At 40.5% G+C, this 25577-nt stretch overlaps 1 protein-coding gene across 1 annotated transcript in view; it reads right to left on the minus strand.

Moving 5' to 3' along the window:
- Window positions 1-3270: 3270 nt before the first annotated feature.
- Window positions 3271-25577, minus strand: part of CD28 (CD28 molecule) — a 30743-nt gene continuing 8436 nt past the window's right edge. Inside the window, exons 2-4 of the mRNA XM_008687395.2 lie at window positions 13293-13649; window positions 12927-13051; window positions 3271-7221 (exon numbers count right to left, since the gene is read on the minus strand). Of these exons, the coding sequence (XP_008685617.2) occupies window positions 7093-7221; window positions 12927-13051; window positions 13293-13649 (611 nt within the window). The 3' untranslated portion in view covers window positions 3271-7092. The remainder of the gene's footprint in view (window positions 7222-12926; window positions 13052-13292; window positions 13650-25577) is intronic.

The following is a 25577-nucleotide window of genomic DNA, read 5'->3' on the forward strand; positions in this document are numbered from 1 at the left end:
CACACTTGTAGCTAAAATTGTGGCTTGGGTCTAAGTCAGCGAACTGCAGCCTGCAGGCCAAATCCAGCCCACAGCCTGCCTTTGAACAGCTCATGAGCTAAGAATGGATTTTACGTGATAAATGGCTGGGGAAAAAAATCAAAAGAATACTCATATTGTGTGACATATGAAAGTTATATGAAACTCAAATATCAATGTCTACAAATAAAAGTTTATGGGAACGCAGACACGCTCATTTGTTTACGTATTGTCTATGGCGGCTTTCGCACTCCAGTGACAGGAGTTGAGCAGCTGCACAAGACTGTGTGTTTGCAAAGCCTAAACTAGTTACTCTCTGGCCCTCTCCAGAAAAAGTTTGTCAATCCCTGATCTAAGACATTAAATGTATTAGCAATGTGAAATAAGAACATCTCAAAGAAGTAAATTTCAGGCAAACTAACCAACCAAAGGCTATCAAATACACCCCTGAAGGCGTGAGCCCATAATTAAGACTAAGTGGTTATCCAGAGGAGGAGCAGACATTTAAAGTAGAAGGGGAAGAAGAAGGGCTAGATGAAGTCTACATTTTATACTCGGCCAGGGAGGAGATAATGATGCCCGTGTTGCTTGCTGCCACATCCCCAGGACCTGGCACACTTCTTGGAGCTGAGCAGGGGCTCATGAAGTAGTTCTTGAGTAAATGAAGAGGAAGGGAGGAGGAAGAAGCATAAAACAAGTGAAACAAGGGTTGGGAGTGGAAAAGGGTCCCCAACAGCAAGCTCAAGTGTGTCTCCCCTTGTATAACAGGCCGCAGGTTCTCAAGAGTTAGAAGCTAACATACCATTTGGAAGCTAACATAACAGATGTTAAGTATGCGCCCAGGAGACATGAAAGAAATGACTTCACTGTAGTAATGGCCACGATGCCCATTCGAGCCCACCTTTTCCACCCCTTCCTCCAACACCGGACACTTACATATTTTGTCCAGAGACTAAATTGAGACTTGGAGACTAACAAGGGGAAGGAAATCGAATATAAAGCTCATGAAATAAACAGCACTACTTGTTGATCTTTGATTAACTGGCTCTTCTTTCCGAAACAGGGCCTCTTTTTCTTTCTCTCTTCTCTTTGCTTGCAGGTGACACCCACACATATCCTTCAGTGTCGGCAGAGATGCTCACTCAGATAACAACTGGAGTTCGTGCTGCACATTTTCATCTTCATGTGTCATCATCACCAAGTAAAACCACAACTATAGGAAAACAAAGCTGTTTGCTGCTCTTTTGTCTCAACTGACATTTCCAGCCAGCTCTCACAACTCGTTCTCTGGAGCCAGAGGAGCGTTTGAGTCTGTCATTGAGATAGCATTGTCAGGCGCAGTGTAAGGAGAATCCAGTCCACCCCTACTCTGGGATAAATTCACCCTTCTGTGACTTTTTGTCCCCTCGAATTCCTGGCGCACCGCAACCTTTCACACTTTCAGCCGACAAATAGGCTAGGAAACAGGGCTTGGAAAGCATGCAGTCTGGCCTTCAGAGTGGCCTCAATAACGGGGTCAGCTTAGAAAAGACAAAGTATTGTTGGATCACCCATATTTCATCCCAGGCATTTTTCAAGTATGGAGGCCAAGTGTCCACACACCCTGAAAAGAACAAAAGGACCGCAGAGAAAGTGTGCTCTGGACAGTGGTCTGGGTTTCTAAGTGCTGAGAGCCTGTGAATCTTCGAAGGGAAAGCACGTATTCTTTGGGATGCCAAATCAGAGAAAGTTGAGAGATCCACCCCCTCAGATTTGTTCCTGAAGAACCAAGCTTCTTTTGAGGACCAGGAAAACTGAAGAAAGGTCAAGAGTTAGTGCCTCAGTTTAAGAGACACCGATAAGTTACCAAACAAGGGTCTGGTCTCTCAGACCATCCCTTTTGCTGCTGCTTAGTGGGATAGTTAAGCATCCATTATGATGGATCCAGAAGTTTCTTTGATTTTCTCACTCATCCTTTATCTTTGATCCGGGCAAGATGAGATCAGAGAAATGGTACTCTTTAAAAGAAATCCCTATACTTTATCATACTGGAGGAAAAAAGTTAATTCAGGGCTGTGAGCAATTACACCATTCACATAGTTATGTAATTAGAACATGGTGGGAGGTCTGCTAGGTGAAGTTATGACATTTGTATCTTATTTCTCTTTGAACTTGGGTTTCGAGGTACTAGAACCTTTTACAGAACTAAGTTACACTATTTTTATTAGCCCAACAAAGGAGTGCTTATTGAGCAGATTCACTTAATGGCTAGTTTTGACCAACCTTGTCCCTTTCTGATTGAATTGTTTTGTCCAGTTGAATTCATGAGTGACTAGCTAAGTTCAGTCTTCCCTGGAGTAGAACAACACATTTAAACTCATCTGTGTCAAGTTTACCTTTATTTAACTTCATGAGCTCTATTTCAACAAAGAAGAGTCTCTTTGGAGAAGAACTCATGGCACACCGATTTGACTTCAGGTCACCTTCAAAGCACAATTTGCAATGAAGTAAATAGGAGCTGCTATGTAAATTACCAGACCAGCTCTGTGTCTCTTGTTCAAGGGCTTTCCCCTACCCACAAGATAATAGCTCTGTGTATGTGTGTCTGTCTGTGTGTGGTGATTAATATGTCTGATTTGAATTTTCAACTTACTCCAAGGGCCACAATTTTGTTCATTGTTGTTCTTTTATTTTTAAATTATCGCAAGCCATTAGAGTGTTCAGTTATGAACATAACAGATAAAGAAGCTGAAATTGTCTGTCCCCAGCATTCTCATCTTTGAGCTCTTTTTGATTCACAGCCAGGCGAGACATCTATAGAATTTGTTGGGACCAAAAAAAAAAAGAAAGAGAAATGAGTAGCAGCTCAATAGTAAGATGGGGATTTAAACTACAAAGGCAATATTTTTAGAAGTCTTAGTCTAAAGGAATGTTTAAAACAGAGTCAATACTCCATTAAGAGTAGATTTGGGGACTTCAGTGGAAAATCAGCTTACTCTTGACTGTGGCTTACTTAGCATGACTTTTCAAGATGTTTCTTTCTAACACCATTGGTTTTCCTCACTGCACAAAAATTTCTAAAATGTGTGTGAACTTCCATCCCTCAGGTTTTCTTTTACCAATTTTGGCTGTGTATATGTATTACCTCCTATTTCACTGATAAAATGGATTTTGATATTTATTAATAGGAAAGTAGAAAACAGAACTGTCTCTTCTCAGATTGTGATTAGTACATTTAAACTGACCATTAATCCATAAGGTATATGAAATTCATTCATTCAATCAATAAATATTTATTTTATGCCAGGTACTATTGTAGGCACTAGGGATATGGCAATCAACAAAGCAGACAAAGTTCCATCTCTCATGGAGCTTACATTCTAGTTTGGGGAAACAAACAATAAACAAATAAATAAGTAAAAAATCTAGTGTAAGAGAGGGTGAAATGCTATGGAAAAAAGGCAAGCCAAGAAAGCAAATAGGGTTTGGTGGGGCGGGGCAGGGAGGTGGTTAACTAAGGTAGACGGTGACATTTGAGCAAGGGCCTAAAGGAAATGAGGGAGCAAGCCAGGTGGATATCTGGGAAAGAACATTCCAGACCGAGGAAACAGTATGTGCAGAAGCCCTGAGGTGGGAACATGCTTGTGACGTCTGAGAAGGAATATGTCACTGAGTATGCATATACCTATAACAGACATTTCCTAAGCCTCATATCTCAAGACATCACGCGGCCAGGACTTGAGAAAGTCCTTGCCACCGTCCTTGACTTGGGTTAATAACAGGTCTACGGCAGTGATGACCCTGGTTCTGGGTCCATCACTGCCACCATCTCCAACCTCCAGCATGTTGAATCTAACACTTTGGGATCAGTCCCCGGGTAGGCTGTAGTTCCTATCCAGCAATACCAAAACCTGGAATGAGGGATCTGACATCCATTCAACCATCAACATTCCCATTAAATTAGCCATGAGAACTAGTGGTTCAGTTAGTGAACCCAAAGGACTGAGGGGGTCAAAGCTGAAGTCTGATTTCTCTCACAGGGTATGCACATCACACAGAATGCACACATCCCAGAGATATAAACCATTGGTTTGATGAGAAATTGTGACTAAAGTCAAGTAAACAAACCAGGCTTGTACCTTGCTTGAAATAAAACTAATATATGAAAGTCTGGATTCTTTTTTAAAAACCTAAACTGGATATTTATAAAAAAATATTTATCCCACACCATTTTTAAATAGCAAGTTTTCTCCAGATTCATGGCCAAAAGTCAAGCATACCTCCTCTGAAAGACAAATACTAAAGCACAAAGTAAAAACAAGCACATGGTAGTTAGAAATTTTACCACTGAATACACAGAATATAATGTACACTTGGTCTCTTTAACTTGGCACGCTCAACCCAAAATAAGTGAGCTCACAATCAAAAATTATAGAAATACTGTTAATTATGAGACTCTTACAATAATAGCAGCAAATGACATTGTTTTCTTCATAATTATCACATCTGAAACTATAAAACCATTGCTCCAACCACTGTTTTTAAACCATTTCTTGGCTCATGTGAAAACGGACTTCCCTATTAACATTTCTACTTTGGCTCTGTTCAGAGTGAGTAAGAGAAATCTAAAGTGTGATTCATCTTTAGTAAACCTATTTTTCCCATCAGAAAATAAAACCATTTTTTTAACCAAAGATCAAATCTTTCCATTTTTTAAATTTATTTTTTGCTGTTGCTCTTTATAAAATTCTCTAGCTCTATCATTTTCAAATCCAATCCAGTAACTTGGATTAAAGAACTCTGTGTGCCAAGAGGCGAGCAATGCAGCCCATGTGCCAGCATAAACTCAAAAGTTCTTTGTCACCCAAGTACTAGTGAGTTTGACCTTCTTTGGATTAATTATATTCGTGGAATAGAAGCCCATTTCAAAGTCAACTGAAGTACAATATTTTCTGTCTGGAATCATAGGATTCCCCTCCCCACATCACAAAAAAAATTAAAGACCTCTTTCTATACATAAAAGTGGGAGGCAGAACACTGTACATTTCATTACAAGCTAAAGTACACCAAAACAGGAAAATGGTGGAAGTTAAGAGGCTCTCAAATTTTATAGCACCTTACCCCTGGGTAGTGGGTTTAAATTTGTGTTACAATATTTTTTCTCTTCTTGGAGCATTGCCCAGTTTATCTTTTTTTTTTTAATTTTTATGTATTTACTTGAGAGAGGGTGAGAGAGAGAGAGACAGAGAGAGCACAGAGGGAGAGGGAGAAGCAGACTCCCAGCTGAACAGAGAGCCTGATGCAGGACTTGATCCCAGGACCCTGAGATCATGACCTGAGTTGAAGGCAGATGCTTAACCCACTGAGCCACCCAGGAATCCTCAGTTTAATCTTTATACATTACTTATACAGCAATAATAATAGTAGCTAATATCATTTGTCAGATATGGTACTAGTGCCATGGACAAGCAGGGGGGAAAAAAAAAGACAAACTTGGGCCATGCCCTGATGGAGATTATAGTATAGGGACAAACAATCATGATCGCGACCTCCATTTTATAGTTGAAAAGTAGAGTCTTAGAAAGTCAGTGACTCTCCTAAGGCCAACTAGAAATGAGACTTGAACCAAATCTATTTTATCTCCTTCTAAAACCTAGACTCCTCTAACATCTGAGTAAACTGAAGCACTGAACAAATTGTAAAGGCAGCAGTAAAGCTGTTCTTCAAGGTCCCCAGGCATAGCCAGTTGACCCCAACTAGAAGCAGAAAAATATCCATGGTCATGACAAGATCAGGTCTTACAGGGTCAGGCATTGCAGGGTATCTTGAGAACTTTGATGCTGTCTTAAAAGACACACTCCAAAATACTTCTCCATGTCAATAGACCTCCAGCTGAACCCACAGAGTTCTGGAGCTCTAGCCCTAAGGCATATAAAGTCACTGTAAAGGAACTCTCGCCATGTCTCCTTCTCCCTGCTGTCTTCTGGCAATCTTCCACCAGATGTTGGCCACCCCCTCAGTACATTGGCAAGAGTCATGTGATTCCCTTCTATTCTCCTCCTCCAGAAGGAGTTTCTTGGGACTCATCCCCCACGCCCTAATGAATACCAACCCCCTTTTCACAGTATCAGCACTGCTCTGGATGCGCTTTCAGTGTCCCACTTCAGATTTCCACGCAGACAACAAAGAAACCAACCAGGCAAGCCTGAAATACAGCAAACAGAAATCCCCCTATATGATTGGACTAGAATGATCTGCTAAAGAAGTAACTCTTCAGAATATTCAAATGATTTTGACATCAAGTGGCTTCATTTCCTGACACATTCTTCCTTGGTATGGGAGGACTATTCTATTCTTTTCAAATCCTATTGTGAATACTGCACTGAATTCCCATCACAGGGAGTAAGGAGAGCAAGACTGTTTGCTTCAAACTGCTTCGAAAAAATTCCATTGGTCAAAATGACTAAATATGACCAGAGTACATAAAAAAAAATGTCTATATCTTTCTAAACTAAAACAGTATTAAATAGGAACTAAGTGGCTCATTTCATGAATGAGAGACAGTGTTTTAATGATTTTTAAAATGTATGAGTCTCCCTCCCCTCTCCCCCACTCTAACATATCCCCACCCTAAACCCCCACTTAACCAAAAGGAATGAGTTTCAAACCTTTCTTCTCCATCTAAAGAGTCCTTCCATATCACACTTCACTTGACCACAATGTTCAGGTGAGTGAGATAGGAGTGAAATGGAAAGCAGATTTCAAGGCTAACAGAATCCATGGGGTTTTTGTTTTGTTTTGTTTTGTTTTCTACTGTAACCTCTTAAGTCAATAAATACATGGTAAGTTGGAATTTGGGTCATGGCACTACAAGATAGAGCCTGCCACAGGAATATTCTTTAACTTCATTTCAGAGTCTCAAAATAAAGTTATTTGGTCTAGTCATTCTAGAAAAATTGGCAGTAAGAGCCTAATAAGAGCCCATAAAAGGAGCCCGTGGCCGGCTGAAGACGAGGCGGGTTTTTCCTATCCAGAGCAGTTGTGTTGAGCAGGTGAAGAGCTGCCAGCCGGCTCGCATCTGGATAGGCGTCCATGTCAGGAGCGGTATGCCGCAAAGTCGCGTGCTGGGGCATAGGGTTGGTAGTGCCTTCGGGTGGGCCCCGGCCTCCGGGGGGTCATATTCATGTAGTCACTCTGAAGGATCCTGCTCCTCTTATTCTTCATCTGCAGAAAAGAGAAGTGTCACTGTGAAGGGGGCCGGGGAACAGAGGGAGATGGAGTGGGAGGGGTTCTAAGACTTGTTGGGGGGAGAGGGGGCAACTACTCAGAACATAGACTGTCAAAGGAAGCCGAAAACACCTGAATTCATTGAGCACCTTGGACTAAGATAGTGCCTAATCAAACCTAACTACTTGGGACTTTTCTAAATTAACATGCAAAATATGAATCAAAGAAGGTATTTTAGTGTATCAAAGAAGGTATTTCAATGTACCCATGTTACCCTCAATGCAGTCATTTGATCTGAATTCCAAAAGCGTATCTAATTAATATATCCACTGTTGATATGTAAATACTCTTGAAGGCCCTTCCTCCTTTGAAAAGGTTAAGCATCCCCACTGCAATCTTCTTACAGCTGCCATTTGCTTAACAAGCTGTTTTTCCATCATTAATCCAAAAGGACCTTCAGCCCTCTAGAGTCTGAAATAATCATAAATTCATAGCCCCGGAGTCCAAATTAGTGGAGAGGTATAGTTCAAGATAACTAGTTACATTCCTATTCTCTTATGTCTATGTACATTTCCATAAAGACAATAGTGTCACTCAATCTCTGTTCCTGAGACTCAGCTCCTTCTGGATGAATTTCTTTTTTTTTTTTAATTTTTTTTATTATATTATGTTAGTCACCATACAGTACATCCCTGGTTTCTGATGTAAAGTTCGATGATTCATTAGTTGTGTATAACACCCAGTGCACCATGCAATATGTGCCCTCCCCACCACCCATCACCAGCCTATCCCATTCCCCCACCCCCTCCCCTCTGAAGCCCTCAGTTTGTTTCCCAGAGTCCATAGTCTCTCATGCTTCATTCCCCCTTCTGATTACCCCCCCTTCTTTATCCCTTTCTTCCTCTACCGATCTTTCTGGATGAACTTCTATCAGGGATGAGGGAAGTAGGGGCAATACTAAACCCAGAGCAAGAGTTATATGCACCATGAATCTTAACATAGTTTTGACTGGAGATGAAGAGCATCTTTTCTGAACCAATGTGATGGTAAAATTTACATGTTTGATAAAAGACCCATAAAAATTCTAAAAATAGCTACCCAGGTTTCTGAATTCAGAATTCCCTATTATGAAAAAGATATGTCTATTTCTGGGCACCTAGGCCTGATGCGTAAGTAGATACATGGCACATGAATGACATGAGCCCTTGAACAAGTGAGCAAGCGGCTTCTGCCCTGGCTTTATTTCCATGAACTCCTCCCTGAGCCTTGTCAAATGAGCATGAGCAAGTGTTAAAGAAAGGCTGGAAAACACTGGCCTCCACATTACTAAATCCAACTAACATGTTTTCAGTCCTCATCTTTTGAATTCTCAGCAGCATTCTCTATTAATGATTACTGTTGCCTTTTTGAAACACTCTTCCACTTTGCCTTCCATAAGATGGTACCATGCTGGTTTTCATTCTACCTGTTTGGCTACTCCTTCCCTGCCTCCTTTGCAAGTTCATCCTTCTCTAAGTAGCCATTCAGTGACACTGCTATATATACTGTTGCCCAAGACTTCCTAAGCCTCACCCTTGACACCGCCAGCTCCCTTACCCCTTGTCCCAGGGGACATTTGACAATGTCTGAAGGCATTTTGGGTTGTCACAACTGGGAAGAATGCTATGGCATCTAGTGGGTAGAGGCCAGAGATGCTCCTAAAAACCTCTGGTGACAGGGCAGCCCCCCGACAGCAAAGAATTACCCAGCCCAAAGTGTCGAGAGCACCAAGACTGAGAAATCCCGATCTATGGGGTCTGATCATGAAAAAGAATGGAATGAAAAGGAAGCAATGGATACAAAATATGGGACCAAATTTAGAATGAATATTGTTGGCTTGCTTGACCCTTCTTGCTCATCCCCAGAGATGACCAATTTTTTGAGCCTGGGAGACTGGAAAGAGGCTGTTCCATCCAAGATATAAGGTGGGACAGTAGGAGAAGTAGATTTGTAAGAGAAGATTACAAATTCAGCTTTGGTCATTTGGGATTTGAATGATGAATGGGTTATCCAGCTGAAACTAAGAAGAGGATAGCATTAAACAGACATAACTGGAAGATTCATTCAAGAGAGGTAGTCATGGAAACAAAGTGGGTGAGGAAAGTTGCTCTTCAAACATCTTGGCTCTACAGCCTTTCTATAAATAAAGACTAGAGCTCTCTTGGGCACAGGGTTATGGCAGGGCAGGAGTAAGAGCAAGGAGACCTCTGCCTCCAAAAAAATGTGGAAGGCTTCTGCTGATACCCTGGAAAGCACTTTAAAGCACTTTAGTACTTACTCTAGCTCTGAGGACTTCACTTGCCAGACTCCCAAATAGTAGTCTTTGCCTCCAGACACCCAAATACAACTATAGCTGGTAGAAAGGCCCCAATAATGAAGATGTCTTGAGTCTGAGGTTCTCTGGATTGCACAAAGACTCTGAAAGATCTGCTCAACCAGCTCCCATGCTTCCCCTCATGCTAGTTTCAGATAGTGGATTTAGTCCACTAAACTGTAAACACAACAGTGGAAATGACACATGCATGGCTGGGAACATGAATCCAGAACCCACAGGGTCCAAATGCACCTGCATGTATGTGTGGAGAGTACTCGCCTTATGTGTCTGTGTGACTGGGTCCTCTGTTCTGCCCCTTCACCATTCTGCTATGTCTGATAAAGATGTGTGATTTCAGGACCACTCCTCCCTTGCCCTTGCTCCACCCCCACCCTTACCGGCCTCTTTCCTGGAAGCAGCAGCAAGACACAATTCACTTAAACACACAGTCTTCAAGACCACAGTGGATTTAAAGGCAGATACCACTTATCCACACACTGTCCATATTCCCCACATTGTGCCTGATAGTGGAGAACACCATGTTTTCAAGAAGGCTCCTTTAGACTAAGAAAGAGAATAGGTTTAGCAGCTCAGCTGAGTGAGTGGAGGATTGAGTGATAGTAACAGGTGCTGTTCGGCAGCAGCCTGGCAGAGGGGAGCACTTTATTTACCCAAGTGTCAGCAAGAGGTCAAGAGCTGGGATAGAATGTGCAGCTGCTCCCAGAAACCCACTCAGCCTACAACTGCCTACGGTAGCACATCCCAAGCCCTCAGGAAGTTCCGGAGAATAGCAGCTCACACCAAGGCATAGTGCAGACCAGCCAAAAATAGGCTCCCAAAATAGGACCCAGGAAATGGCTAACCTCTAGGGATCCCTAATGGCCCATCTGCCTTGCTCAACAAGGTGCTGGTTGCTTAAACAGTAATAGCAGCAAGAAAAGATGAGCCAAGGGGAAAAATGTGATGTTATCTTATGAATATAAATATATGTTTATTTCACACCCTTATGGTCAGAAAGTACAAAGACCTAGGTGGAGATGCAAATAAAGGGTTCTTATTAGACAACCTAATTGCCCCTAAGAGGCCACAGAAGATAAGATCATGCCAACCACTGGCTCTTCCTAATTCACAGGGAACTTATGAAACAGAATAAGATCAAAGTTAAGTTTTATCAAGACAAAGCAAGTGGTGCTACCAAGGAAAAATCCATAGCGTCTATGATGTTTCCAAGTTGAAAGTGAACTGTTTAAATTCACTGAAAATGAGAAATGGCTTTTGTTCCTCTGGGTGATTCCAGTCACTGAGCAAATTAGTGCCTGATTATACTAACTGATATTCTAACGTGTATTTATAATAAGTTTTAAATGATGAGCAGTACCCTTCTGGCCACTGAAAGTTAAAATAATTCTCAAAACTACTTCCTGGGAAGCTGGTAAATTACATTGACTTAGGTCAGCATATTACAAAGGAACACCTGTCCTGGACCCATAAAGCCACTGCACCTATATTTTAAATTAAGAAGTTGAAATTCCCAAGGGATAAAAATAAGGACTAAGATTCTAAATTCTAAAATCATTGGCCAACACCACAGAGGTTCAATGTGGGATGGTACCTTGTATGAAGACCCCAAGATCCAGAAAGATGAGGGACTCAACTGACATCAGAGGAAGAACTTAAGCAATATTTCTCTAAGTAAAAGGCTCCCAGGTTTGACAACTTAGAGGAGGCAAGACAGGTAAATACCAAGTTGCTATCTAGTATAAGGGATTTCCAAGAACAAACAGACACTTTGTTTCTACCCTGCAGAAGGGACAGTCTAAGCAACAGGCAGCCTAACAAATGTCCCTCTGCCCCTAGAGTCTTCTGAAATGTTAGAAGCATGTGGGGAATGATCGAGAGGCAAACTTTGGAAATAGGCCAACAGAGTTTAAAAGAATCTCAGGCAGGACACCTGGGTTCCTCAGTCAGTTAAGCGTCAGACTCTTGGTTTCAGTTCAGGTCATGATCTCTTGGGTCATGAGATCGAGCCCCATGTCTGGTGCTCAGCAGGGAGTGTGCTTAAGGATTCTCTCCCTCTGCCCCTCCCCCCACTCGTACATTCATGCTCTTTCTCTCTCAAATAAGTAAATCTTTAAAAAAATAAAATAAAAGGATCTCAGGCTGGATCTATCATTTACATGACTGCGAACCCAAGGCTGCCCTCCTCACCTCTACCCACTCCCCCAGCACCAAGTCTTTAGTAAATAGGATGGTTTCACCTGGTATGGGTTCCAGAAATCACTGACCCATATATGGATTAGTTAAATGTGTAGAATATGTCTTAATGATATGTTCATTTAAGCCCTTAGTTTGGCCTTTTTGAGGGTTACCAATTCATCAATTTGATAAGCACTCATTAAACATTAAATATGCTTAATACCAGATGGATGGTGAATATCAAAAGAAATCGTCCTTTATCCTTGAGCAGCTACATTTCTTATTGACGAAATGACTCATAGAGGCATCTAACTTATAGGAAGGAACTCAAAGACAGCATGGAATCAATGCAGGAGCTATTCTGTCCCACACAGTGTACATGAGAAAGGGAGGTTTCTGAGTAAAGAAAAGATCGTTGGTAAGGGAGTCCCATCATAACAGTGGATGTGGTCATCAGGATGTGTTCAAAACTTCAACTTTGAAGAAGGTAAAGAAAAACACACCAAGTTCATTACATGAACATTTGCACAAATCGGTAAACTCTAATTCAGTGCTGAGAGCTCAGAAAAGTCTAACTCCCATTATGGTTTCATAATGACAGCAACCATACTTGGCCTCACGAAATTCAACTGCTTCAGAGGAGATAAAAATATGACTCAGATAAACAGACCTAGTTTCTTTGCTAGGTTTGAATGCATAATTTCAGTAGCCAAATTTCTCACAATTTTTGACCCTGAACCAAAATTGTTCATTGGTTTCAGTGCCTAGATTCTCAAGTTGCTTAGATTTTTATACATACGTGTATATTAAAACTATTTTATATATCATCATGATATTGCAAAATGGGGAGAAGAAAAGTAACTAGCCCTAAGACTCCCAATCCCCACCCCCCGATTTACCCACTTAGCTTCTTATTCTGCCTGGCCACCTAATTACTGCCTTCTGGAAAATAGGATTCACATTAGATTTTTCATCTCAGATAAAGTTGAACAGGCTAAAAGAGAACCTACCCAAACCTAGCAGGGAAATAACAGCAATAATAATAACAATCACACGTTAAACAGAAAATGAACCACATAGGTAAAATTCTTGAACATGTTCAGATTACACGTGCAGTGGAAATGTTACACAAAAGCAGTGTTGCTTCTCTTACCCAGCAGGCACAAAGAGCCACTGTTACTAGCAAGCTATAGAAAACTAGGACTCCACCAACCACCACCAGTGCCCAAAATGGCTTAGAAGATTCAGGAGACGGCTGCGCTGGACAATGATGTTTCTCTGAAAAATAGAACAGAGTGGGTTAAACAACATGGGAATGGCACTTGAGTACATTTCCTTCCTTCTGAACATTATAGAAGAGTGGGAAAAGGACCAAAATATGCAAAATATCACTAGTGTAGAATTTGTAGACTTCCTCTCTGGGATTTATCCAACCCCACCCCAGATCATGACTTGGTTTTCAAGACGGCCACTGAAAACCATTGCTTTAGAGCGGCACACTGCTAGAGTTGTGTGTTACCTTTCACATGGATAATGGTCCCATTGCTCTTCTCATTGTCTATGTAAGGAGGTGGATACATGACCTCGATTTTGCAGAAGTAGATATCCGTTTGGTTAACAAACAACTTCCGGAGGTAGAATGTCACTGTTTCGTTGCCCATTTTCCCATCACAGTCGAATCCTGTACTTGAATAGAACTGAGGCTGATGGGAGTAATTTCCACTCACAACACAGACTTCCACAGCACTATCTACTCCCTTATAAAGGGATGCCCGGAACTCCTTTGAGAAGAGGTTGTGGGTATACTTGCAGCTCAGGTTGACCTCGTTGTCGTACACCACAAGCCTGGGCAACTGCTTCACCAGAATCTTGTTTTCTAAAGAAGGAAAAATCATTTGCTTAGAAAAAGGGCATGAGGACTTTTTTTTTTTTTTTCTGAAATCAAGACATCTTAAAATAAACAGATCTCCAGCAAAGGCTTTGTCTTGGCAGAAGAAGATGCAGGAGCTCTTTGGAAGATAATTATACTGAGAGTTTAAAAGTTTGCCTTTTGATATTATTTTCACCCTCCTTTGAATGGAACAATGAAGCGTGTTTTCACTTGGAGGGCAGAATGTGGCCTTCTGTTGGCGCTGAGCACCGCAGCTATGCATTTGGAAATTTTGAATCTGCACTAAGATCCCAAAGATGTTAATCATGCTTAATTGTGTGTCTTCCTGATTGAGTGGGATCCTTGGAAATGGCTTTTTAACACCTGACACGGATACACAAATAGATTTGGTTTTAAGTTCTGATACAGGCTTTTGTGAAGGAATTAAAATGTTTTGAAACATTCAGACTGTGTTTATTGGCCATTCCAAGAGTAGGATAAAAATTAAGAGAAGACATAACCCAAAGAGTTTAACTTACCTTCCATAGCAAATTCTGAGAGAAGCCTTCTCAAGAACTTCACATAGCCATTCCCTTAAATCACAGGAGATGGAAGAGGTGTACAAGAGCTGCCCCTCTACTCCATTTTTCTACTTCTACGCTATTCCAGTAAATGATCAAAGAATCTGGAGACCATCTAGTTCAATCTCTTCACTTTTAAAGCAAAGAACTAGGTATTATAACCTACACAAGGAAGAGAACACATCTATTCCATCTTGTTTCCCACCATATCCCCATTGCCTGGCATATGACTATAATGACAGTATGAGGCCCAGAAATATTAGATGATTTGTCTAAAATCGCTGAATAGATGGTGAGCAAAGCTACGACTAAAAACCCAAGTAAACTACAACCACCTGAGAAATAGACCACTTAACCACTAAGAATCAACTTTGCAAATTTCTCTAAATTTTCCGTTACTCTAAAACAATGAATTTCTCGAAAACAATGAATGGCTTTGTGTCTCTGATTCAAAATTTAATACAGACCCAAAAAAAATTGCTGTTATTTTGGGTTATGTTAATAATTGTCAACCTATTTGCATTTTTTTTAAAGTTTTTTGAAGCAACACCCCACACACCCATACTGAAGAGCCAAATAAAATAAAAACCTGTTAAAATAAAACCTACAATTTAAACTGGATTTGCATTCAAGTGCTCAGGTGTTTTGTTTTTGCTTTGGGAAGAAGGAAAATGTGTAGAACTAAGTTACTAGTAGCTTTTTGTCACCTGCATTGTCCTCAACTCTGTCTGCACATCAAGAACGTAAAAAAAACAAAAACAAAAAAAACCCTATGTCCGGTCCCATTCCCAGAAATTCTGATTTAATTAGTCTATGCTGGACAGGAGAAGGGATTTGTATTGTTTCTTCTCATTTTCTTTTACACAACTTACTGAGCTATAATCCATTTACCATTAAGCCACTCTTTTTTTTTTTTTTTAAGTTCACCCTTTTAAAGTATACAATTCAGTGGTTGGGTTTTATTTTGTTTTCTTTGAGTATAGTTGACACACAATGTTATATTAGTTTCAGGTGTGCCACATAGGATTCAACAACTCTATAGTTAAGCTATGCTCACCAATGTGTAGCTCCTATCTGTCACCACACAATGGTATTACAATACCATTGACTGTATTCCTTATGCCGTACCGTTCTTCCCATGTCTTACTCATTCCCCAAGTGGAAGCCATATCTCCCACTCCCTTCCACCCATTTTGCTCATCCCCCTCACCTTCCTTCCTTCTGGCTGTGGTTTTTTCATTATATTCACAAGTTGCAAATGGATGACCACTATCTGATTCCAGAATATTGTATTTTATTGCTCCCAAACCAAAATCCCATACCCATTAGCAACCACTCCTCCTTCCTCCTTTCCTCTAGGCCCCTGGGAACCACTGAATATTTCTGTCTCTATGGATTTGCTTATTCTGGGACTTTCATATAAATGGGCTCATACAATATATGGCCTTTTTTGTCTGGCTCCTTTCACTTAGCATGATGTTTTCAAGGTTCATTCTGTTGTAAAATGTATCAGAACTTCATTCCTTTTCATGGCCAAATAATATCCTGTTATATATATATTGCTTTTCCATTCATCATTTACTTTCACTTTTTTGCTATTCTGAATAATGCTGCTATGAACATTGATGTATACAGTTTTGTGTGGACATATGCTTTCAGTTCTCTTGGGTGTATACCAGGAGTGGAATTGTTCTGTTATACAGTAACTCTGTTTAACTTTTTGAGGAGCTGATAAACTGTTTTCCAAAGCAACTGCACTATTTTACATTTCTACCAGCAGTGTCTGAGGATTCTGATTTCTTCACCTCCTTCCCAACACTTGTTATTATTCATCTTTTTTACCATAGCCATTCTGGTGTATATGAAACAGTATCTTATTGTTGTTTGATACGCATTTCTCAAATGACTGACAATGTGGAGAATTTTTTACATGCTTTTTAAAGAATTTGTCTGTCATTTATTTTTAAAGATTTTATTTATTTATTTGACAGAGAGAGAGAGTGAGTGAGCACACAAGCAAGGGGAGCAGCAGAGGGAGAGGGAGAAGCAGCTCTCTGCTGAGCTCTCTGGTGCGGGGCTTGATCCCAGGACTCTGAGATCATGACCTGAGCTGAAGGCAGACACTTTACCAAATGAGCTACCCAGGTGCCCCATTTGTCTATCATTTTTAGAGAAATGTTTACTCAGATCATTTGCCCACTTAATGGGGCTGCCTTTTTATTGTTGAGTTATCTGAGTTCTTTACATATTTTTGATGCAAGTTCCTTCTCAGATATGTGATTTGCAAATATTTTTCCCATTCTGTGGGTCATCTTTAGTACTATCATAAAAATTTCCCCCTTTGATTCTAGTATTTAGTGAGGGTTGAAAATCACCGTCATGTAACAGATTTCTCAAGCTGACAGCATATTAGAATCAGCTGCAACTTTAAAAACCCTTGATTCCCAGGTCAATTTAATCAGAATCTCTGTGTATAGGACCCAGCCATCAGCATTTTTAGTTTCTCAGGAGATTCTAATTTGCAGTCAAGTTTGAGAACCAGTGACTGAACAATTGAAAATTCACTTCTTATCCTCAAATCCTAGGCCTCCACAGATTTTTCCAGGCTCATCTCCTCAAACCCAATCCTCCCAATTAGCTGGACTGTCTAAGTTAACATCCCGGCAACATAATGTGCGCACGTTCCTCTTTCCATACTTTGCTAAGTTCATGGCCTAGAGGGTCTCTCCCTTCTCAGGTCTCAAAATGATTACTATCTGTTCACTCATTTGCCATTTGGTCAGGTTCTGCACGTGGAACACCTCTTGTTTCATACGCTTCGAGTTTTTGATTTGTGTGTATTTATTTCCCCTAGGCTTCCAGTTTCCGGTATTCTTTGAGCAAGGACAATCTGTTATGTTTCTTTGTATACTACTGTATGAATGATAGGATCTCATTAAATAATCAATAAATGAAAGGTGGTAATCTGACTGTGTCATTGTTATCAGAAGCTAGGTCTGATTACCATCTCGTTAATTCCTTATTCAAAATTTGTGTCTCAACAACATTAGCTTCATTTATTATTCATTCAAACACCCCCTAGAAGCACTGAAAAACACATGTAAGGAACCAAAAAGTTCAACCTGTCATGATAGGGAAATTCAACTTGGTTTTTGTTGTGTTTCATTTTGCTTGGTTTTATTCTTTGTTTACTTAGAAAGAATCACTGGGCCAGTTCTGATTAAAAGAACCAAACCCGGCAAGAAATGCCAGCATCTCCCCTGCTTTTCAGGGAGTCCAGGTTAGGTATTGATATTTCTGTTTACTGAGCCCTCCAGGGATTGTTTCTGTTCCTAATTATTTGGATTCTGTGTTAAGGGGAAGTCAAATTCTTCCTGCTCTGCCTTTGAGAGATGACATAAGGAAAAAAAAAAAGGATTGGCTAGAATAGGACTTCTTTGCTAGGGTAATAAAAGGGAGCATAAGCAGAAAAACCAAGAAAAGCTGGAGAGAAACCCTGGATGGTGACCCAGTTTGGCTTCCTTCTCCCAGCACCCACAGTGAGGTGGAGAGAGGAGAAGGAGAGGGAAGAATGAAAAGAAGCTCAGCATCTATACTCCAGTAGTTTGCTTAATATGTCTCGACCACTCAGAATGTGACACCCTCCCAAGATGCACACAGAAGAGAAAAATCTATTTCCCAAAGATGAGCAGGGCTCAGTTTCTATCCTTGGGCAGCTTACAGTCTGGTGGGAAAGAAAGATACACCAACAGCTACTTTTAAAATAGTGGCACAGTGATCTGCACAGCATTTCTGTGGGCAACTCGAGAATCAGCTAAGGATTTCTGAAGGTGACTGCTGACCTGAGTGTGGAAGTATGCATACATTTATTCAACAAGTTTATTAAGTAAAAGCCTTGCAAGATGAGCCTCTGTGTCAGGGGTGAAGTGAAGTAGGAGAGTGTGTGGTGGAGAATAGGGCATGAGGTAGTGGACTACAGGGAGTACAAGACAAAGAGAGAAAAAGAAGAGTCTTTGCAGAGGAGATAAGGACAGATGTAGAGAGTTACAGCTGCCTCTGTTTGCTGGACCATGACTTGTAAAAGACAAGATTCGCAAAACAAGCGTGGTTCACAGCTTGAGCTCTCCTGCTGGTGGTGAGGACCTACTGAAGTGTCATAAGCAGAAAGGTGATTTCATTTTATATATACCACTTTAGTAAAAATATGAAGGTAAATTTAAAGGGCATAAGATGACAACAGGGGGACCAGCTAGGATACAGTCGTAGTAGCCTAGACAAGAGGTGATCAGGGCCTGAACTATGATTACAGAGAAGTAGATGCGCTCAAGAAATATTTACAGGTTAAAACTGGCAGAACTCAGCATTGGCTTAGATGTGGTGAGGGAGGGAGAAGGAGGAGCTTAAAATAATTATCCTCAGGCCATACAGGCCAACCAGTAATAATACTGTTTTTCCTTTACCTACATCTCTTCTTCACTCATTATGAGAAACTGAGGTGAAGTTTAGACATCTGGGCTATGAAAAAGACATTCTTCCAGCCTAAAGATCACTGCAAAGAGAATACTAGTTACCTCAAAAGTTCCTGGGAACACAGTTGACTGCCTGGAGCTTAGTTCACTGTCTTCTGTTCTCACAAGGTAGAAGTGGTGGTCTTTCTCTCCTGAAACTGTTTTTCATTCACAAAGCATAATAAAGCGAGATAACTAGAAGATAGACTTTCCTTCTGTTCATCCATGGAGCCCCCAAATTCAAACCTCAGCACAGTTAAGGGGATTTCTCTGAACCCATTCTAACTCAGCACTACAAATTGAGCAATCTCTCACCGAAAAGCAATCCAAGATCTCAGGGTCTTCACTGGCTGTTACATATTCAATATTCTCCTGCTTGATGGCACATCCAACAACTGCAAAGGGGAAGGAAAAGTCCTTTTTTGTGTGACTCCTTGTACTAAAATTTATTGGGAAAGAGCTTTAAAAATATTGATTATATGGCCATTTGATGAAAAAGAGATGTCCAATATATTTGTCAATGTTTACTTTTCTCTGTCTTCCATGTCAACACATAATTTTAAAGTTCCATGTCAAGCTATGCTTGAAGTGGTTTCCCAAATATGTGCTAGTGTGTGGCAATGGTCTCCTAGTTTAGGGTTCAACCCAAGTGAAAGATTGGCTGATAGAACTTCTTGTTTTCAACATTTATACCCTGATAGCCCTTGGTCCCACCTTGGTTCATGTCAATCATACAGAGAAGCCTAGGTGAGAAAGCATCTCATAGGACTTCAAAATCTACATCTGCTTTGAAGAGACACTAAATGAAGGAAATTCACCTGTGGTGGTAGAAAAAGATAACCAATTTCTCTAAATGATACTGAATATATGTGATCAGTATAACTTAACAGTAGACACAACAATTCTTATGTTTTTCTTAAAATGGAGCATTGTGAAAATGCACACCCCTTACTCTATTGGAGTAGAGTATTAACATGGATAAGTCACAGCTACCAATAACGGAAACATCAAATGACATTTGGCTTTGAAATTTATTTTTGGTTCTCTGAGTTTCAGGGAATCCACAGGACTTCAAATAATTTAAGAACACATTATAAAATTTAAGAAAATATCCAGATTCAGAAGACACTAGAGAAATATTTAGCTTGCCTATACTAACTTGTATTTGATTCCTTTCATGTTAGGAGTGAAAAGCACCCATTTTCAGGTTAATTTGGTCTTAGCAGACCTAGCCTTTCCCTGTGGATATTTGGTTTTCCTTCTTGTGAGTAGTTAGACAGGGTCCACCTAGGTCAAACCTACTGCATTAGAAGAGAAACATTGTCAATCCATCAGTTGTATTTGCTTCTGGTATCAAAAGATTCGCTTGACTGACATTTCTCTAACTGAATTGACAAGTTGTTTTGATGATGAATTTAGTGCTTTGCTTTCAAAGCCTTTCCTAGCAGCTAAATCAGCTAAAGGTGTGGAGACAGGAAGCTGTAACCTCAAACCTCTTTTCCCTCACAACTCCTCCTTAACAACAGGCAACATGAAGAGTAAGATTGGAGGTGAAAGGGTACTTATCTGCTCCTTATAAGAAAGGCAGTGAGAGCTAAAAGATTTCCCACAGATAATCTGTGAATCTTGTGACAGTTGACTTTTAGAAAATTGGAAGTTACTTGTGCTTCCATGAGAATTGGTTACCAAAAAAAAAAAAAAACTTTCCCTTTTTGCCTGTTGTAAATGGGTCAATTACTGTATTAATAACCATCAACTCTCTGCACAGGTGGAGTGGATAACCATCTCTTGGGTGTGGTTCCAAGCACCAGAGAAGGAAACCTGCCTCTGAAAGGACCCTCCTCACCAACTCAGTTAATGCTTGGATTTCAAAAGAAGATGAAGCCTTAAAGGCAATGTGGGAAACACATTGACTTAAATTAATAATTGTGGCCTACATTCATATGGCTACAAAGTGCTTTTTCCTATTTTATCTCATATGAACTCCATATTAACCTGTGAGGTAAATAAATAGGACAGTCATCTTTATGCCCATTTCACAGATGGGGAAACTGAGATTAAAGAGGTCAAACAAGTTGCCCAAGTTTATAGGACAAGTGGCTCATGCTTACAACTTTGCTCATGCTTCATGACTTCTAGTCTATTGTTCTTTTCCCTCTTTTAGGTTGCATCGAAATTTCAACACAATTTCAGTGATTGATTCTAGATCTTCTCGAAGTTGGACGGATAATTGGACGATACTAGAAGTGAGAGTTAGGAAAATACCATTGAGTAGGGGAGTAAATGGAGTGGAAGCAGGACAAAACTAAGTTAAAATTTTGTTTTCTCCACCATTTTGCTGGAATACCGTCCTGCAAAAAGTGCTCAGCTGGAAGGAACATTGGAGGTGATCTAAGCCAAAACCTTATTTTATAGAGGAGACAACTGAAAACAAAACAAGTAAGTGACTTTTTAAGCAAGGTCACACAAATAATGGAAGAGCTAAGGTTATTTATTTAATGTTTCTAGGATAATGTTTGAAATCATGAATGTTCTATTCAGAAAACCAACCTTGTGCATTCAGCAGATTCACTTGATTTCATGGTCATATTTAGAAAAAGTATGTTTCCAAACTTTCTTTGCCTGTAATGCATGCGCACAAAACATTTTGCTTATGATTTCAGAGACTTCCTAAAGGTTCTAGATGGACCCCAGATAAGGTCTACAGACAATACCGTCACATGAAATGCCTCTTATAAATTATTTCAGATCCACAACCAGTAGTTATGCCATCCCAGCTCTTTTATTTCAGCTTGCCCAGGTGTGTACGAAAACACTTTGAACATGAACATTAGTCAATACACGAAGTCACTTTTCAGTCTAAACCTCATTGGGCAAATTCTTAACCTCAGGACCTTTGTGACTTGCATATATTTATCATATTTAATTTATGATATGCCATTTTTCCTTTTCTCTATCATAGCACCATAGAGAAACAGAATGGCACCTAGAGGCTAGTGAACCAGAGAGTAGAGTAGACAGCACTCGAGACTGACATTTGCATTGAGACGTTAAGGAAGCAGTAAAAGGAGATATGATAGGTCTTTAATTAGCAATGTGACTCTCTCTCGGAACCTCTTAAGAACTTCATTGGGTTCCATCTCTGCACATCACAATCAGTTTCTTTTGCAGCTTAAAAATCAGATCGTAAGATCCTAATCATGCCGTTTCCTTTTTTAAAATTCTGACTGAACAGAATTTAACATGTCAGGCAGGAACCAGAGAAAATGAAAGCTTTCTATTTTCAACCATCTTGCCCTGCGGTGTTTGTGAACACTCTGTGAAGGTGACGCTGGTTTCCTTGGTGTACAGCACCTCCCTCCTGACCACAGAGCTGGTGAAGTTACTGTAACTTTCCTCTGAGTACATTTCCTGTTCAGGCCGAGGATACCCTTCAACACGTGGCCACCTGACCACTTGCTCCTTTTTAGGCTCCATAAGGGACAGTCTTGCTCACAGACCAATCCAGTGTTTGCTCAGGAACCTGTGAGACCAGTTGTGCTTTCTGGGAGGAAAGTGACTCTTTCCTCTGTCTGTGACTCTAAACTCTAGCTGGTGGCCCAGCCTCATACAGATGTGAGACAGGAGTACAAAACACTCATCGGACTTTCGCCATCTTCCTTGAGCTACTAGGAAGATAAAAACAAAGCTATGAATAACCTAGCACACCTTAAATGGCGCCAGACTCTGAAATTCATGATAAAATGGAAAAAATAGTCACACACACATTACATTTTCAAAATAACTTTGCGGTCATTCCATCTAGTTTTCTAATGGCTGTCATCTTGAACTCTCCCCATTTTCACAAGGAATAAAGATTTAAAGAAAGCTCCCCCCAAAAAAGGGCTTTGAAAAAGCATGTGGTGTATACAGATATGTTGTCTCATTCAGGATCCCAGCAGAAAACAAATGGCACACTCAAACTGGGCAATAAGAGGAAGGTGTATTTATAAAAGGACTGTCGGCGAAGGTGTGGAACCACAGGCAAATGCTAGAAACTGCAGCCCATGGCAGCAGAGTTATGACCACCCTTAGGTCTAAAAGGGCATGAGCAGGATGAGGTTACCAGAACCAGAAGGAAAGAGAATCATGTAGAGGAGGCCACATGTCATTGCATGACATGTGCCCATGACAGATGCAATGACTTTGTTCAGAGAAATAGACCACGGGACCAGCCCTACCCAAGATGGTGTGCGTACAACTATCAGTTCTGTCAAGCACATTTATTCTTATTGAAAGGGTCACTTTATACAAAATCTAGAGATCTTAGTTCAAACAAATACAAATGATTATAGATGGGTAGCAATAAAAATAGAAATAGAAACCTAATTAATGCATTTACTCAACAAGCTGCTGTTAACCAGCACCAAGCTAAGCTCCATGTTCCACCCTCATCTATGTTAATACACAGGAAGACACTAGAGTGTAGAGGACATTTGTTCTTGTCCTTTTAAAAAACTATTGTGCTTCATGCAACTGTCAGAAAGTAACTCAGAGGTCAAATAGTTCAGTAGCAAAAAGTCCCAATTGAGTACCTAGTTATTAATTATGAAGAGAGAAAAATTACCAACATGATCAATGAGTACTTTCTGAAAAGAAATTTCGATGTGTCAGAAAATTGTTCTTTGGTATTCTGACTTCTGCCATGATGAAGTAATGCATTATTCAGTAAAAAAAATAATAGAACTGAATGTACTAGGTTCTGGGAGATGGGAAAATGTAAAAGATACAGCCTCTTTCTTCTAGGAGAAATCCTAGGTAAATAGACAGTTAGCTACACTCCAAAGCCATGTATGGTCCATGAGCCCTGTCACAACAGTCATATAAAAGAGGCCTTGTTTCCAGACAAAATGATTTTGGAGGCTTTTATGTGGACAAACTGGCCTTTAGCTGGGCCATGAAGTCCGGGGCAAATTTAGACAGGCTAAGATAAAGGAAATAGCTTTTAGTATAAAGGTTTATTGGGGACCAGCAGAGCATTCCATTTACATAAAGAGGAAATAGGTAAAGACATAAAGACGGCTGATACCAATCATAGAGAGCCTTTAATGCCAAGAAAAGGCACATGGATTTTATTAAGAAGGCAATGGGAGATGCTGAGGACACCTGAGTTGAGAAGAGGGTAGTAAGTGCCCCTTGGGGAAGGTTAACACAGTAGCGCAGATGTACTCGCTGGAGAGAGGGCAGAGCCGGAGGCGGAGACCCATCCGGAGCCTGTGACAATAGCTTTGATGAGAGCTCACAGGGCCTGAGGTGCAGAGCGGGCAGCTGGGATGGAAAGGACAGATGAGGAGTCGGTACTCGGTTGTGCTCACTGATGGTGAACAAGAATAAGAAATGACACAGAGTTTGTGGGCTGGGCGAGGGTGAAAGCAGAGGCATTGTTGACTAAATTAGGGAAGTCAAGAGAGGACATTTCTTTGGAGAAAAGCTGTTGGGTTCGGTTTTAGATATACTGGGTTTGAGGGGTGGGTAAGGCATCCCAAAAGAAAGGTCCAGGAGTTAGATGTCTTGGACTAGAACTCAAGAAAGTCAAAGACAGATATGTATATCAGGATGCCATCTGTGTTAGGATGACAGTTAATATTAAACCTGCTGAAAGCCATTGCCTGCATTATCATCCACCCCTAATCCTCATTGACACTGCCCAACAATGCAGGGTGTGAGCACCCTAGGACTGAAACTTCCTAAACACAAAGCAATGTAAATGGGTGTGATGTGACCCAGCCCCTACAATTCAAAGGTCTACAATTGTCCTCTCAGCTCCTAATGCTAGAAGGATAATCTAAGAGGCCAAAAAGGCAGAGCACCTGAGATTATATGAAAGCTGCCAAACCACACCCAAATACCCAATTTTATTACCCTAAAAACCTGTAGTACAAATAGTGGGTAACTAGGGCTTTATAGCTTTCTACATGAACGGTATAGCAATAATTCAATCTTATATCTCCAAAGAGCCTGACACATACGAAATCTTCTAGGCAAACATCATGACCTGGAAGTTTGAAAATAATTACTATGTGGAACCTTAACGTTACATAGGAAGGTGGAGGAGAAAGAGCAAAGGCCAAGTCCTGCCATAATTTCTAAGCATCTTTGTACCTAACATCCTGGTTTGCAGTCTCTCCAAGCAATTTCAGAGATGGCTGCTCAGCAGTTCTTCATATTTTCTCTCTCCGATCATACAACCATCCACAAAGGGGTGGGGTGGTTGAGTTGTCTTGTTAAAACTGATAAAAAACCAACATTTTTATTCCATGTAAGAAGCATTTTTAAACCAGAAATAGACCTGAAATGTCTTCAAGTCCAACCCCCTCACATACCAGATGAGGAAATGAAGGCCTCGAAAAGTTTTGTCACATTTCAACAGACTAAAACTCCTAATTACATCCCCCCTACCTTGAGAAATCAGTGGCTTTAAAGTTTGAAAAAAAAGGGGGGGGATGGGTGTAGAAAAACAGACATGGCCTCTCCAAAGCCAAGGGCAAGAGGCTACATCCTTGGTCCCAAAAACACAGGGAGATGCTGAGATTAACTTTCCTGTCTGGGAACTGGAGCCCTGCCCATGATGTTGGGCATGATTGATCTGAATCTTCTGACCCTCTTGTTTCAGCCACAAGCTGATGCCAAGCCAAGCCATATTGTACATTTTTGAAGGCTCAAGCAAATTTAAAATAGAGATGGGCTGAGTCTTCAAAGTCAAGGTATGTAGTATCCAGTGGCCTTTGTTGATATAGGTTTAACACTATAGCCTGTTCTGAGAGAATTAAATATGCATTTTTTTAAATAAAAGTTTTTAATGTCAG

The sequence above is a fragment of the Ursus maritimus genome, unplaced genomic scaffold, assembly GCF_017311325.1.
Source record: "Ursus maritimus isolate PB19 unplaced genomic scaffold, ASM1731132v1 scaffold_1, whole genome shotgun sequence".
NCBI lineage: Eukaryota > Metazoa > Chordata > Mammalia > Carnivora > Ursidae > Ursus > Ursus maritimus.